Source organism: Parasteatoda tepidariorum, chromosome 10, assembly GCF_043381705.1.
Source record: "Parasteatoda tepidariorum isolate YZ-2023 chromosome 10, CAS_Ptep_4.0, whole genome shotgun sequence".
NCBI lineage: Eukaryota > Metazoa > Arthropoda > Arachnida > Araneae > Theridiidae > Parasteatoda > Parasteatoda tepidariorum.
The window spans coordinates 86409629-86425586 of NC_092213.1; the positions used below are offsets into that span (position 1 = coordinate 86409629).

At 32.4% G+C, this 15958-nt stretch overlaps 1 protein-coding gene across 1 annotated transcript in view; it reads right to left on the reverse strand.

Annotated features, from left to right (window-relative positions):
- Positions 1–12399, reverse strand: part of LOC107456274 (T-box transcription factor TBX20) — a 70314-nt gene extending 57915 nt beyond the window's left edge. The window contains exon 1 of the mRNA XM_043053805.2: positions 12007–12399. Coding sequence (XP_042909739.1) covers positions 12007–12154 — 148 coding nt within the window. The 5' untranslated portion in view covers positions 12155–12399. The remainder of the gene's footprint in view (positions 1–12006) is intronic.
- Between the last annotated feature and the right edge of the window lie 3559 nt (positions 12400–15958).

Here is a 15958-nt window from a genome sequence, read left to right on the forward strand (position 1 = left end):
ATATTAAATAAATAACAATAAAAACTTTCCATTCCATCCCAAATTTCTTTCCATAAAAGAAAATTTCAATTTATATTTGTAAGAAATATTCAATCAATTTTTTAAATAAATTTTCTTCTTCGATCGATCGATTTTAATAATCAATTAAGAAAAAAGCTGCGTGTTGTGAAGTAATAGTAGGAATTGGAAGGAAAAAAAAAATAGGTCTGAATTTAACTCCCTTAGAAAGTACAAATTAAACATCTCCATTACAATATTCATTTTACCCTTAACAATATGTGTTATAGTTATTATCAGTAAAACTCGAATGAAAATCTGAATGACAAATACATTCAATTGTGTAATGTTGGTTAATCCCATTTAAACAAAACTCGCAAAAGGTTTCTTTGACGGAAAGTAGTATCCTTGTTTACATTAAAATTCTTAATATTTGAATTAAGCTTTGAAAGGTATTCTGAAGTTATTTGGTTATTAACTCTATTGGGAAATTATTTAAATTGTAATCAGATTTTATATTAGATAATCGAAGATTATTTTTATATCCGCCATTGAACATTCGACCCAATTTTGGGTTTACGACTACTAATGTCATTACTAATGTTTTGACTACTAATGTCTACTACTTTACGACTACTAATGTTTGGGTTACGACTACTTGTCATTTTGAACCAATCCAGAAGACAAGGAAACTCCTGGATCAGTACCACCAGAGGTATTAATTTGTTATGGGAACATGGAGAACTTTGCGACTCGACAAATTTAACGTGCACCCATCACCATTTTACAACATGGGGAGTCTTCGGCCGGCGGGGATCGAATCCACGAACTCTTTGACATGGACCCTCTGCAATCGATAATTAATATCCAGACGCGTTGAATATGTTTCATTTCCCTATGTGTGCACACACCTAAAAATACAGTACCTGGGACAAATCATTCGATGTAAAACTCCATGTAAAAACTTAATTATCAGGGGATGCTATACAGCGTTATTGTTTATAGGAGACCTTGTTGACGTTCGTGTATCAAATGAGACGATGTATAATATTAATGCAATGATTGAATACATGAGACGATGTATTATATAAATATATCATACTTACTATATCAGGTATTACATTAGTCTACTATAATAATTAAACTAAATGATTAGTGGAACTGTAGTGTTTTAATAATTGCATGTTTTGCTCGAGTTTATAGGCAATACTCTTATATTTAAACATAAATGTATTGAGTTTTTACAGAGAAGATTTTTTATGTTCTTCCCATTTGTATTTATTTTTTACGTATTGCATTACAATGTTAACACATTAATACACGAACATAAACAAGTGCAAACTAGTTTCGGCAGCGTAAGAACAATAAAGCTGTATAGTATCACCTGATAGTTGAGATTTTACATAGAATCTTACAGTGCGTTCAGTAATTTGGCCACGGACTGTAGTATCAGCAAGATTTTTACTTTTTCTTTGGACACGTTGTTAAAAAAAAAATAAAAAAATAAACGTTTCACCGAAAAACACGCGAAAGCAAACACCAATAGAGACACCGATTTTACAAAGATAAAACTGACCCGTTGTAAGAGATTTCACCCCATTCCTGGTTCAACCAGACGCGTTTGATTTAATGACGAACGACCCGGCAGGTTTCAACAAACGACGAATCTATCGAAGCAGAGGAACGTTAAATTCAACCTTTATTCTTTGAAAACTTTTAATTATTGCTTCGACCATACATATTTCTGCCTGGCCAAATTATCAGACGCACTATAAGATTCTACGTAAAATCTTAATTATCAGTATATACTATACAGCTTCATTGTTTTACTTATTTTTTACTTTCCTGTGGTACATATGTTAAATTTTCTTTCCAAAATGTCTGCAAAAACAAAGCTGTCATCAAAATTTTAGCGATGATTATTGTAAAGTATAAAATACTGATCTCAATAATAATTATAGGCATTACTGTGCTTCGAAACGAAATAAAATTTCCGTTTCCATTTTGTACAGCTATATCAACACAAAGGCTTACAAAATAACGTTGTGCTTTTTTATGCATATTTTAGAAATTTTTACTTGTCAGTTCAGATTAAAGGTAAATTAGTATTTTCAGTGGGGAAAAAATTATGTTTTCGTTCTTATATTTCAGTGTGCAGTGCTTAAAAAAAAAGCAACCGTTGGAATGCATATCTTATTTATTAAAATTTACAACACATTTAAATATTTAGCTGAAAAGTTAATTATTTAGTGTTCATTTTTATTATAATTCCAATCGTTCGGAGTTATTATCGGTAGTATCTTAGTCGAGCTTGGCGCGATTTTAAAAATTGTAGCCCGCACCAAAAGGACAGACTATTGTCGCCAAAATCAAAACGAGGCTTTTATGTCTGCGGAAAATATAAATATTCAAAGCAAAAGCGAGCATTCTGATAACGTAAATAATTTTTAAACACATGTGAAAGTATGAATGATAACAACTATTATTGTTATTGAAATACTTGATTACAAATATTACGCTTAATTTGAATTAAAAACAATTGAAAGTAAAATGTGCAATTATAAAAAAATTTAGCTTTATTGCCCCAACCGTCGACCAAAGCGCCCCCTGTCAGTTAAAACTAGTCCTAAGAGGTATTTGTTATTTAGTTTGCTCACTGTGCATATACCTTTTCGGTATGATATCCCAGCGTTATGATCAGAGTTGGGCAACCTAAGTGATTCGAATCAATCGAATCAGTTCACTTTGGGGATTTGAATCACTGATTCGAATCAAATCAATACTAATTTGAATCACTCACTGATTTGAATCATTGAATGTTTTGATTAAAAAAAAAAATTTAACACTAGAAGGACTGAAACTTTGTATATACAACCTATATTGCCCAAAAGCAGTCAAAGTGAGTGGATTGCAAAAGAGTAAATAATGTGTAACGAAATTTGCTTGAAATTAATTTTTAATGTTTTTTTATATTATTTACAGTTATATAACAAGTTATTAGTAAATATTAACATTAAAAAAATATTATATGTTGTACAAAATTCTAAGAAATTGTGTCATTATATACATCATTGTCTATCTAATTGAAATTAAAAGCAGTTAAAATGACTTTCTTAGGCAATCTAGTGTTAAACCAGCTGGTTTTGAATTTAAAGTAAATGGAATAAAACAAAGGATGGGCAAGTTCAGTATCAAAAAGTTTAATATACGTTATTTATCTGTAAATAAAAAACCAACAATAGTCTTNCAGAGCAAACGGAAAAAATGCCCGAAACTAACAAATGATAATAAAGTAAAGAATTATAGTCCAGCTGGTGGAGTGATAGGGAAGGGGCAGGGATGGAAGGCCAAACTTGTGGCTTTATGTACCCCCTAAAATAATTAAGTCAAGTTTGTCATTTCAAATTCAGTGTTGTTGTACAAAAAAAAAGAAAAGAAAAAGATGGAGAGTGGGTGAAAAAGGGTTTTGTTTGTTTTATCAAACAAACATGTTTTGGAATCAAGCATCTAAATGTTTGATACCATCCAAGGGAGGTCGCTAGATCCATCTATAAAATGACATCTCCTAAGTTTTTATTGACTTGTTTCGTGTTTATGAAAGAGAGGGAGGGCCATACCGATCGATAACCATACTTCCAACTAAAGACATCTCCCGAATCTCCATACAGCACAACATTTCAATCGTTCCCTTACTATTTCAAATATATGTTATTACACCATTTCATCCCTCAATATCGTTATGCTCACCCCTTTCTGACTTGCTAGAGTGCTCACATTTCCAAATAGAGCCCTTTACTTCGCGGAAACACGAGACGCAATTGTTTCCGAAATATCGCAAACAAAATGTATCTCTCCCATCGAAATTTCAATTACTTCCTGGCTTCTGAATAAGCTAACTAAAAAGAAGAAAATAATAAAATAAACCATTCAAGTATGTTAAAAAAGATGGAATAGTTTTAATTATATCGAACCAAAAACGAATAACGTGAACTGCACTACTTTCGGGTAAAGAAAAAAAAAGAAAAAAAAATAACTACCGAAGACGCCTTACCCACACGAAAATTATTTTTGTTTTAGAGGTGACAAAATTAAAATTCTTTCGTTAATTTACTTGAGAAATGTGAGGAAGAAATGCTTCTAAATGTTCTAAATAAGAGGGAGAAATGCTTCTAAATAAGAGCTGGAAATGCTTCGCTTTACCTACATTACTATTTTTAAAGTACACAAAAGTGAATTTTTCTTCTTCTTTTTAATAAGTATTAAAATGCAAACTAAATTATGATAAGATAAAGAAAATTAATTTATTCTTTACATTTTAAATTTTATAGTGGCGGACAAAAGGGGCTCTTTTCTAAAAACATTAGCTGGTCATTTTTAGCTGATTTTTTCGACATGATTTTTTTTAAAAATATATTTAAGTTGAAACTATTATTTGTTTTTTCACTATCATAAAGTTCTGTTTGAGTTGGAACATGAGTTTCATAATAAGAAAGATAAATTTTAGTTTTTATGGGCCTTCAGACATCAAGCAAGCAAAAAATACTTGTCTCAGCTAGACGTTTCAAAATAGATAATCTAAAACAGGGATTTCCAACTTACATGAGGCCGGGGGGCCGCAATTAAAAACACCAGTCAAATGCCGGCCACAACTTTATAAAAATTTTATATAGGACTCTTTAAAGTTTGAAGGAACGTTAAATATTACTGTCAGGTTTTTATCAAAGTTTTTTTAATATTAAAAAGCAAAATAACAAGCATTACAAATATTGCTTGTTGCGTATAATTTTGAATCTTCTCTTATTTAGAAACTTAGTGACAAGAATTTTTTTTCTTTTAAATTTAATTCTGTGATGAATTAACATTTTTTTCAAATTATTAGGAATTATAGCAACAACAAAAAAAAAATTCGTAATCATCTGAAATACATGTTTTTTTTTTTTTCTTCTTTTCTGCTCATGCGATATTCAATTCAAGGAATTTAAAAGAAAAAAAACATGATACTCATTCCCTCTTTTATGCGTTTGGAAATTTACAAATGTAAATAATTTCACACAAAATGAGTGGTTTCAAAAAGCTAAATGGGAAAAAAACATTTTCGAGAAAATTTCTGATACGCACATGCTGACAGTTATTCACAAAATACAAAAAAAAAAAAAGAAAAAAAAAAGCGAAATAAAAAAGAGCAATGCACGATTATTATTGTATTTGAATGAATATTTTCTTGGGTGCAAATCCTGTGAAATAAATTTTTTTGCACCGTTGGTATGTTAAATTTCACAGAAACGAAGAAAATAGGTTTTAAGCGAAAGAAGAGTATTTTAAACCTAGATTGATTTTTAAGGAAATTATCCGCAAAGAAAAAAAAAAACGACAACTAATATATTCCAGTTTGCGGGCCACAAAAAAAAAGGCTTCGCGGGCCGTATGCGGTTGCAGTTGGTACCCACTGTTCTAAACGAATTAATGTTTCGTGAATAGATTAAAACAGGAAGGTGAGTTTTTGGCTCCCACACATAAAAAAAGAAGAGCAAAAAATATATTTATGATCGTTTTCAACATGAATGTAAAAATCCTTTTTTAAATGCGGATATTAAAAATGCTTAAATTAAGCAATTTCTTTTTCAGTTAATGAAACTATAAATAAACATTTTAAATGAAATATGCCTTTCTTTCATCTTGTGTTGTAAGATTGCGTTGGACTGTTTTAAATCAATAAATTGGCTCTTTATTTTGTGTTGATATTTTGAAGGTTTAACTGCTACACAGTCTAAAGTTATTTTTGAAAGAGTTCTTCTAACAAATAGCAATAATAATAATAAAATAAATATAAAAATTTGAGAAGACAAATATTTTTTCTTCATGTTAACACACGTGTTATGTAGAATTGGAGAATCAACCCTCCCAACAACTAAACCTCAACAGCATTCTGTATGGGAAGAAAATTGCAAAACATTTGCAGTCCTTTGTTTCAAAACGACATGGAAAGAAGAAAATATTTGATATCATTCATTGAATTTTGTCCCTTTGAAAAAAAGTGTATTTTTCAATAAAAAAAAACAATTGAATGATACTATCAAAGTGTTTTAATCGTTCATTACACGGTTTAATGAAGTAAATAATTTTTTTTAAAAAAATGATCATTAAAATCGATTCCAAAATGTATGTCAGAGAGTTTCTGCATCATATTTAGAATCCTTGTCAAAAATTATCCCGAATGGTATATATTAGATAGTATGTAGATATTTGGTAGATATTTCTCGGAAAAAATGGTTAAAGAACAATTTGTGGTATGGTTATTTTACCATATTTAATCAAAACAGTCAAATAACCATAAATAAAGGGGTAATCAAACTGTTAAATTTGGGAAAAAACTGTTTATTAACTGCTTTCACGTAATAGGGTTAAACAACCCAGAATTTTATCGCACCCACTAGAATGACCTAATGAAGCTACTTAGTCCTTTCCAAATGTGTACATAACATAGGACTTATCTGTCAGTCTCATGACCGGCAGAACTGGAGTTCGAGTGTTAACACCCCACTATTTCCTCCATTCCCTTCAATACAAGAAGAATTCCCAGTGTCCGGCCCTCTAACAATTAATTTAATAATTAATTAATAAACTAATTAATTTCTTTTACGTTTTTGAAAAATGCAAGTTGCAAAACCGTATGGCTTTGTATTCATGGTTTTGCAATCATACTTTTTGTAAAGGGTTTCGAAACCATAAAGGAAAAATATGTTCTCTACCGTAAGCTTTACGGTTAATCGGTAAGCTACCAGTTATTTTACCATAATTTTAGAATGAAAATTTTAACAGTGTGGAGAAACTGTTAAAAATGGCTAACATCTGGCTACGACTTTCTTTCTTTGCTTAGTTATTATTTTGCCACTTACTCGATGTGCCTACTTTTTTTTAAAAGTAAAATGACTAAACATTATAGACCACCCGGTTTGAAAATTCTCACCTTACTACTGCATTTATTCCTTCAAAATATTTCAGTTACGATCAGCTCCCCGACAAGTTTAATATTTTGTTTTTTTTAACAAATAAACCTTTTCTAAATAAATGAGTCAAATCTGTAAATATCATTCAGGGAAGTCGTTATTTATTTTAGTCTTAAAAGATTCGTATAAATTGATTTCTGACATGCAATACATATGCAATAGAAACTTAAAATCAAATTAAACCCTTTATTATAAATCCCTTTTATGTTAACGGATGCCGATAAAAATAAAATAGTCTCAAAGACCCCCCACACAGAACTCCCCCACTGAAGAACTCCCCTAGTGTACTCCTCCTTCTTCCTAAATCTTGTTTATATGAAAATCTCTGGTCGAATTGTGGTTGAAGCAATTCTTGTGTATTCATTTCCCATTTGAACAATCCTCCTCCTTTTTTCTACTTTTTAAAATTTTTACTGCTGCGATGGTTTTTATTTCACGATTTTTACCCATCATTTATTTTTAGAAATTCAATTTTCTAAGAAAGAAGGCTATTAAATTGGATAATTTCTTTTAGGGAAATTAACACCATTTTAAAAGTAAGTAAAGATATTATTTTTTAAAAAAAATGCAAGGAAAAGAGTTTTAAAAAGGAAACAATGTTACATCACAGCTTCGAAATGAAGTCGTTGCTCTTCAAAACACTTAGAAACGAAGTTTTAGAAAAAAGGACTACAGAATCAAACTCCCTTTACTTTATCATAAAAATTCTCTTCAAAATTGAAATATAAAATTTTACGAGTAACAAAATCTTAGGAATAAAATCTTACGCTCTTACTTATCTTATGTTGGTGCAATATTAATCTATGCGAATACCTTTTTTTCTGGACTCTCAAAATCTGCGAATTCGGTCGAAAGTTCTAACCGCTTCATGTTTCCTCAAAAATTATTTTATGCGAACATTATTCTTACAACTGTAAAAGCCGTTTATCCTAAAATTATTTATTCCTTAAATCTGACTGATTGAATTATTTTTAAGGGCAGATTTCCCGTAAATAACTATTAATACAAACATCATTTTGAAAATCAATGTTATTTTTTTTTTAAAAATATGTAAAAAAAAAATATGTAAAAAAGCTTTAGAAAGAAAACAATGTTACAGCACAGTGAAGTCGTTGTTCCTCAAAACACTTAGAAACGAAGTTTTAGGAAAAAGGACAACAGAATAAAAATCCAGTTTTTTCTTCATCTTGACTTTATCATAAAAATTCTCTTCAAAACAGAAAAATAAAATGAGGTCTTACGAATACAATTAGGAATGTCAGGAAATGTTGATGCAATATCAATCGATCTTTCACTGAATATCCTTATTCTTGCCCCTTAAAATCAGCGAAAATGAGACTGAAAAGCGGTCGAAAGCTCTGACCGCTTATCCAAAACGAACATTTGGTGCGAACATTATTCTTGCAATTGTAAAACTCATTTATCCTAAAACACTTTATTCCTTAAATCCTGATTGATTGAATTATCTTTAAGAGCAGATTTCCCGTAAATAAATATTAATACAAACAAAGCGTAACACTATTTCCTTCCTTTTTAACCATTCTGTATAGTTTCTCACTGCATTTGCATAGTTTAAATCCCCCCCCTCAGATTTCGGGAGGACTTGTGAAGCAAAACTCTCGAAAATAAATATTAATAACTCTAATATTTTAAAAATAATTTTTAATTAACCTTCATCAATTTTTAAGTAACTATTATGGTATTACTTTTTTTAGATTTTGTTTATAAATTATCTTGCTGAGTTGCACTTCCATAAAAACCTCTCTTATTAGTAGTCCATTCATTTATCAATTCATCCATTGATTATTCAACTCATTTCCTAATCAAATGTTAACTTCAACAACACTGATAATGTCAGTATGTTTCTCCAATGCTATAATACCTCCCTAATAATAACACTCCGTACATTTTATCAGACGCTTTTATCTAAACTTAAGTCTTAATAATCCAGTGATACAGCATTATTGTTTTTAAGCGGCGATTTGCACTTGTTTATACGTTCAATGGGTTAAATGAGACGGTTTTCAATAAAATATAACAGTAGGGGAGAGTGGTGTCAATTGTAACAGGGTACGATTGTAACAGAGCAAAAATTTCGAGTGTCGGGTTCTAGATTTGGTTCCTAGGTAGAGCATAAGGTGTATTTAATAAATCTACATGTACACCCCTGCTGGCAACCATTTTTATGTACTTTTGAAAGAGTTACATCACAAAAGATATTTTCACGCTACGTAAGTACTTTTTTTGGTATTAGAATATTATATTGTAACAAAGTAATTTTGTTTAAACAAATAAAAATTAGTAACCGAATATGTAAGTGGACACTTTAATTAACATTTCAATAAAAAAAAAGATTAGTTTTGCTAATTAACTAGCATTGTTTTTAACAAATGAAGCTGAAATGGCGTCTTGGGGACAATTGTAACAATAAGTAAAGGGACGATTGTAACAGCTGAAAATAAATAATCTTATGTTTACAAACCATTACTTAACTCTTTAAGAACCACCAATAGTTTCCTATATCATTTATATTATGTTGCATGTGCATTATTTTATTTGTCACCTTTCACAGCATAAATTAAAATTTTTAACCCCTTAAAGTTAAAAGTTTAACCCTTTAGGTCTCTGCTCATTATTATTTTTACTCCTAAAATATCACTACTATTTTGATCAATAAAAAAATATATCACAACTATGATAATATGTATAATTAACTATGTTTTAGTTGAATTTATGAACTGTTACAATTGACCCCGTAAGTGGGGACAATTGTAACAAGTGCACGACTGTCAAAAATTGTTAATAACTAATATAATAATATTTAAAATCAGGTATTTATTTTTTTTCTAGTAGAGGATAGTCTACTTTACTCGTCTGTCAATTAATACTAATAATATATTGGATTTTTTGTTAGTTAAAAATAGTCAAGTAAAAAATGTTACAATTGACCCCACTCTCCCCTACCTTTCTAGATTAGTAGACGCACTAAAAGATTCCTTGTGAAATCTTAATTTTCAGGTGATACTCTATACAGCTTTATTGTTTTGTATGTGACAGGTTTGCACTTGTTTACGTTCATGCATCGATAGGTTAAATGAGACTGTATATAATATATAAATATAGAATATTTATTATATCAAGTATATTATATATCAAGTATATCATGTATTTATTATATATTAGTATAGTATAATAATTAGATCAAATGAGTAGACGCTCTGTAGTGTTTTAATAACTACATGTTTCGCACGAGTTTATAGGCAATACTTTAATATTTAAACACACATAGAATGGGTTTTTATTTAAGAGATTTTTTATAGACTTCCTATTTGTATTAATGTATTATTTTTTAACGTATTACATTACAATGCTAACTAATTGATACACGAACATTAGCAAGTACAAACCGGTTTCCGCCGCCTAAAAACAACAATGCTGTATACTGCAGTGTTTCCCAAAGGGCGGTACGCGTACCCCCAGGGGTATGGGAATAGCTTAGCGGGGGTACGCGCTCATAAGCGAAATATTTTGCAACAAACGAAAATTTCATAGAATTTTATTTGAAAACAAAGCTAGCCACGATAATTTACGATTGCGCATTTTTCAATTAGTTATTTTTAGAGTTAGCAGTTAATAGTTAGTGCCGTCAACAGCCAGTTGTGATTTTTAACTTTCGTTAAATTTTCTATAGCAAAAAATGCATTCATTTTTTTTTTTTTATGAGTGGTACGAAAAATTTAGAAAGAGTACACAAAAGTCATAAGTTTGAGAAACACTGATGTATAGTATCACTCGATAATTAAGATTTTGCATAGAATCCTATAGTGCGTCGAATAATGTGGGCAGAAATTGTATAGTGTAATGCTTAATATTAAAAATTAAAAAAATTGATCCTAGTTTGGTTTTTTGATTGTTATTATTTTTTTTAAACTGACCCCTGACTCGTTTCGCTCAATCCCTATTTTAGCATGAGTTGCACAATGAAGAAGCTAAGCCTAACTACAATTCAATTGGAAATGTTTGTTATGATATTACAATTCAGACAACAACAACTCATTCACGAAACAATTAATATAACAAGAGTGAGAATAAGAAAATGATCATTTAAATCAGGGCAGGGGTTTCCAACTGACATGAGGGCGGGGGCAAAAATTGAAGACACAAATCAAATGGCGGGCCACAATTTTATCAAAATTTTATGTAGGACTCTTTTAATGCTTGAAGGAACATTAAATATCACTGTCAGATTTTTACCAAGTTGTACAAAACAAAAGTATTGAATTGCAAATTAAAATAAGAAGTAGATTTTAAAAAATATTTAACGGCATATTAAAAAGATTCGGGCTACCATAACTTTAATGTGCACCTATGTATTAAACAATTAATGTGCAACAGATGTCTAATGGTTAAGATATAAAGCTTTAAAAAGGTTGGTATTAAAACTTGCATAGTAGCACACAAAATGTTCCATGAGAAAATTGAGGTGTGTCTGCTGCAACCACCAGAGAATAGATATTTACATTTTAAATTTAAAATTTACAAATGTGTGTGTCAATATTTTCGTCCAAAATGAGTGGTTTCAAAAAGTTAAATCGGAGAATTTCTCCGAGAAAATGTCTGATACACACACGCTAAATTATGTTCACAAAACACCCAAAAAAATGAAATAAAAAAGAGCAACATACACGATTATTTTTGTATTTGAATAAATATTTTCTTGGATGCAAAACCTGAGAAATAAATTTATTTGCACCGTTGGTTTGATAAATTTCGCAGAAACGAAGAAATTAGGTTTTTATTAACGAGAAAGTATTTTACAGTACCCAAAGAGATTTTTTACGAAAATTGTCCGCAGAAAAAATTACACCTAATATATTTTAGCTCGCGGGCCACAAAAAAAAGAAAGCTTAGTGGGTCTGCCTGTTGGGTATTATGGAATACAAAAAAATGCTCTTGTAAGGAAAAAATTTATGTCAACTAAAGAAAAAAAGAATTGTTTTACCTTCTGAAATTTTGTCCTTTGCAGCTGCAGCAGCCCCCCCTCTCGCCATGATCGCCGCAATCGAGAAGTCGGTCGCGGCGATGTTTTTTCCGTGAGGAAGTGCCGTTTCTTGCATTTGGGTCGAGTTTTCCGTGCCCACGAGTAACATTGGATTCTCTCGAATAAAAGCACTTTTTAAATGACCAAATTAAATGTTCTTTGGAATCATTTTTAAATGACCGAATTCTTTTGAATCATGTCCCCCCAAAACAAACGTGGTCCATAAGGTCAAAACACACATTTCACGGAAAACATCGCGAAAAAGATGATGTCACGGGATCTCAGATCTCAAGCACTTATCACTCGCACTTTTCCGTTTAAACAACTGATTCTCAGTCGGCGCGTCGTTTGCCCGGATTGGGCGTCCAATGAGGGAGGGGGAGACGTGACGGTGGGCGGGTACTCTTTTCGACTCCGCCCACAAGTGATGCTGAATGGAGATTGCGTTCCACCTATTAAAAAGGCGGAACGTTAAAAAAGTTCTCGGTTTCGCCGAAAATGAAGAGATATGATAGAGTACTAATGAATGAAGTGTAAATTAATTATGGGTTGGGATGATAATCATTTTTTTCTTTCTTCTTTTTTAACGAAACGTCAAGATTTGCGGTGGCTGTCATTTATTCTACGGCCGTTTCACCTTAACGTTAGGCGACAGCGTTTAAGTGCGCTTTAAAAGCTGCAGATTTCTTCTTTTTTTCTTTTTTTTAATACTTTGTGCAGTGTCATTAATTTAAGAGCAAATGAATTACGGCGTCTTTTCCTAATATTGACCCTCTTTCGGCGATAAACAAGCCCTCATTAAGTGCTTTGTTAGCAAGTGCTTCCATCTTTACTTTATTAATGTTTGATTTTATTTAATAACTGTCGTTGAACGGCTGACCCACTTTTTTGGGGTTTACGACTCCGTATTAACTCCGTTAGCCTTGTCATTTTGAATCCCATCCAGAAGACAAGGGAACTCCTCGATCAAGTAGTGGGGAAAAAGGGCCTTCGTGGAGACTTTTTGGTGAAACTTACCCGCATTTGCTTTACACGGAGATGAAAAGCACGAAACCCTCCCACGGTTAGCCTGACGCCAAGGGGACTTTAACCCATGATTCATCTACCACTGCTGCAGATATTCTACGCCAGCACTGTGGTTGGCACAAGCCGGAATTCGTATCGTCCAGCCATCCCTGGTATGCAAACCGGGTCACCCTCTTTGGTAGCCCCTGAGCGGCTATTTACTTTCCTTTTTTTTCCTTCATGTCCGTCGTTGAACAGCCGATTTTTGGCTTAAGACTACTAATGTTCAACTCCGTAGCCTTGTCATTTTGAACCCAATCCAGAAGACAAGGAAATTCCTGGATCAGTACCCCCTGAGGTATTGTTTTGTTATGGGAACATGGAGGACTTTGCGACTCGACGGATTTAACGTGCATCAGTCACCATTTACTACGGGGGAAGATTTCGGCCGGCGGGGATCAAACCCACGACCTCTTGAACATGGGTCCAGTGCCCCACCCACCAGGCTGTCACGGCCCTATTTACTTTCTTTGCGAGAATTTCATCAAATATATATATTTTTTTTTTATAAATGCTTATCTAACATGAATAATATTACAAACATTACCTGAAAATAGAGTGTTTTGGCTAATCTCTGATCCCTTGCTGAAAAATCCACAATGGAATAAAATTAATACTTAATCTGAAGGTACAAAACATGACAGGAGAAATACTTTCAAGTGTAAAACATCTTAATAATACACTGAGTGTTTCCTAGATGCCGTAGTTGAAATATCTAAAGTGTTGACTACTTTTGGTGTGTTGTTTCTCAATTGATTTTGACAGAAAATTGGTAAAACATTTATTTCATATAAATATTTTGCACAAAATTTAAAGTCAACATTTAAGGAATGGAATGTTCTCCCGACTAAACTATTGAGACCCGATTTTCCAGATTTTATTACAATGAAAGTGCGTCTGATTTCGTAACTTAAAATAGTTTGATCATTCAGGTTCGATCAATTTAGGATTCGATCATTCAATTGAATCTTAGGTACGCTAAGATATTTTTTATTTATTTATTTGTACATTTCAGAATGATTCAATCTACAAGTTTTGAGGTTTTTGTATGGTATTTAAATAGTGGTCCCCCAGTGGACTGATCGTTAAGACACGGTTCCCAGCAGATCACCGAAGTCAAGCATCACTGGCTGCGGTCAGAAAGAGGGTGGGTGACCACTTTGATCAACCTGGGTAGTGGGTAGAGACCGAGGGTGTGTCCTCGTTAAACTGTTCTACCGTAAAGTGCTCGACTTCGCGTGCAGGGGTCGCCGGACTACCGAAGCGGAGGTGCCATCCACTCTACAGAGGATCAAAAATTGTGATGGGCATGTCATCCTCAGGGATGTTTCCCAGACCTACAGCAGTAATTAAATAGTGCAGATTTTAAGTTAACGAAATTATTTAGTATAATAATAATTACATTCTGCTCTCGTTTCTTTGGTATTGTTCGAGTCTGAGAGGAACGCTTTGTCGACTTAATCGGGAACGTGAAGAAATCTCTACCCACACACGTGATCTATGACGTCAGCTGATCCTCCATATTAAAGTTTCTCTACCTAACTTAGAATGTTCATTAACGCTAAGAACGAAACACAGAACAGTATCGCACATCAAATTCTTTCTTTCCTATTTGTTTATTGTAACAGTGATATAGTTTTCTTTTGTGTGCCTTTCATGCATACAAATTTTGCTTGTGTTCTAAATTAAAAAAGTGTTAAAAACTAATATTTGTATGCATTATTAAACAACAAAAACTTTTTATAGAGTAGCGATGGCTCAGGGGATAGAGCGTTCGCTTTCCAATGAGGCGAACAGTGTTCGAATCCCAGTCGATGCGCATTCCGCATCCGGCTTGCACCGACCACAGTGCAAATATCCTCAGTGGTAGACGGATCAGGGGTTAGAGTCCCCTTGCCGTCAGGCTAACCGTGGGAGGTTCTCGTGGTCTTCCTCTCCATGTAACGCAAATGCGGGTTAGCTCCATCAAAAAGTCCTTCACGAAGGCAAAATTTCTCCCTATACTCGATCCAGGAGTTCCCTTGTCTTCTGAATTGGATTCCAAATGACAAGGTTACGGAGTTGAACATTAGTAGTCGTAAACCCCAAAAAATGGATCGGTCGTTCAATGACGGTAATGAAATAAAATAAAAACTTTTATTACATTTTACTTCTGTAGCAGCTTCCCAAGACACTAAATGATCGCGAAACATCTAATGATCGCCAAAATTGTCGATGAAAAAAGTAAAGCATCTGATCTTATCAATTATTGGTGTATAGATATAAATACCAGGGCTAAAGAGAATCGAAGGGCTGGTTCACTCCTTTGAAGTATCTCTTGCCGCGCCGATCCTCCGACGTCACTCTAGTGACGTCACTTTGGCGCAAAGCTCGCACTTTTACTTCAAGAACGGAGCGTTTGGCCTTACTAGCTCTAACTAATATTGGATCATTTCTTTTTGCGAGATATTCTAAGACATTTGTTATTTTCTATAATGACTTTCCTCAGTTTTTGCAGTGAATTTACAAGAATTTAAAACTATTATCGAAATGCCAGTTTGCGCGATTGCAACTTGCAAAAATTCTGATATAAAAACAAAAGGAAAAAGTATAATTTTTCGCGTGTTCCCTAAAGTAAATGAACAACTATGTAAAGAATGGATTCCGAAATGACACAGTTAATATAAAACAGCAATACGTTTATTCTGTCGTAAAGAACTTTTATAAAAATTCATTATCTAAATAGAAACCGCCTCGTTACTTCATAAAGAAAGGCAGGTGAAAAGAATTAAAAAATAGATAAAGTCAAAGAAAATTAAAATGTAAGTAAAAAGTATAAATAAAATATATAGTATATAGTTGAAATTCT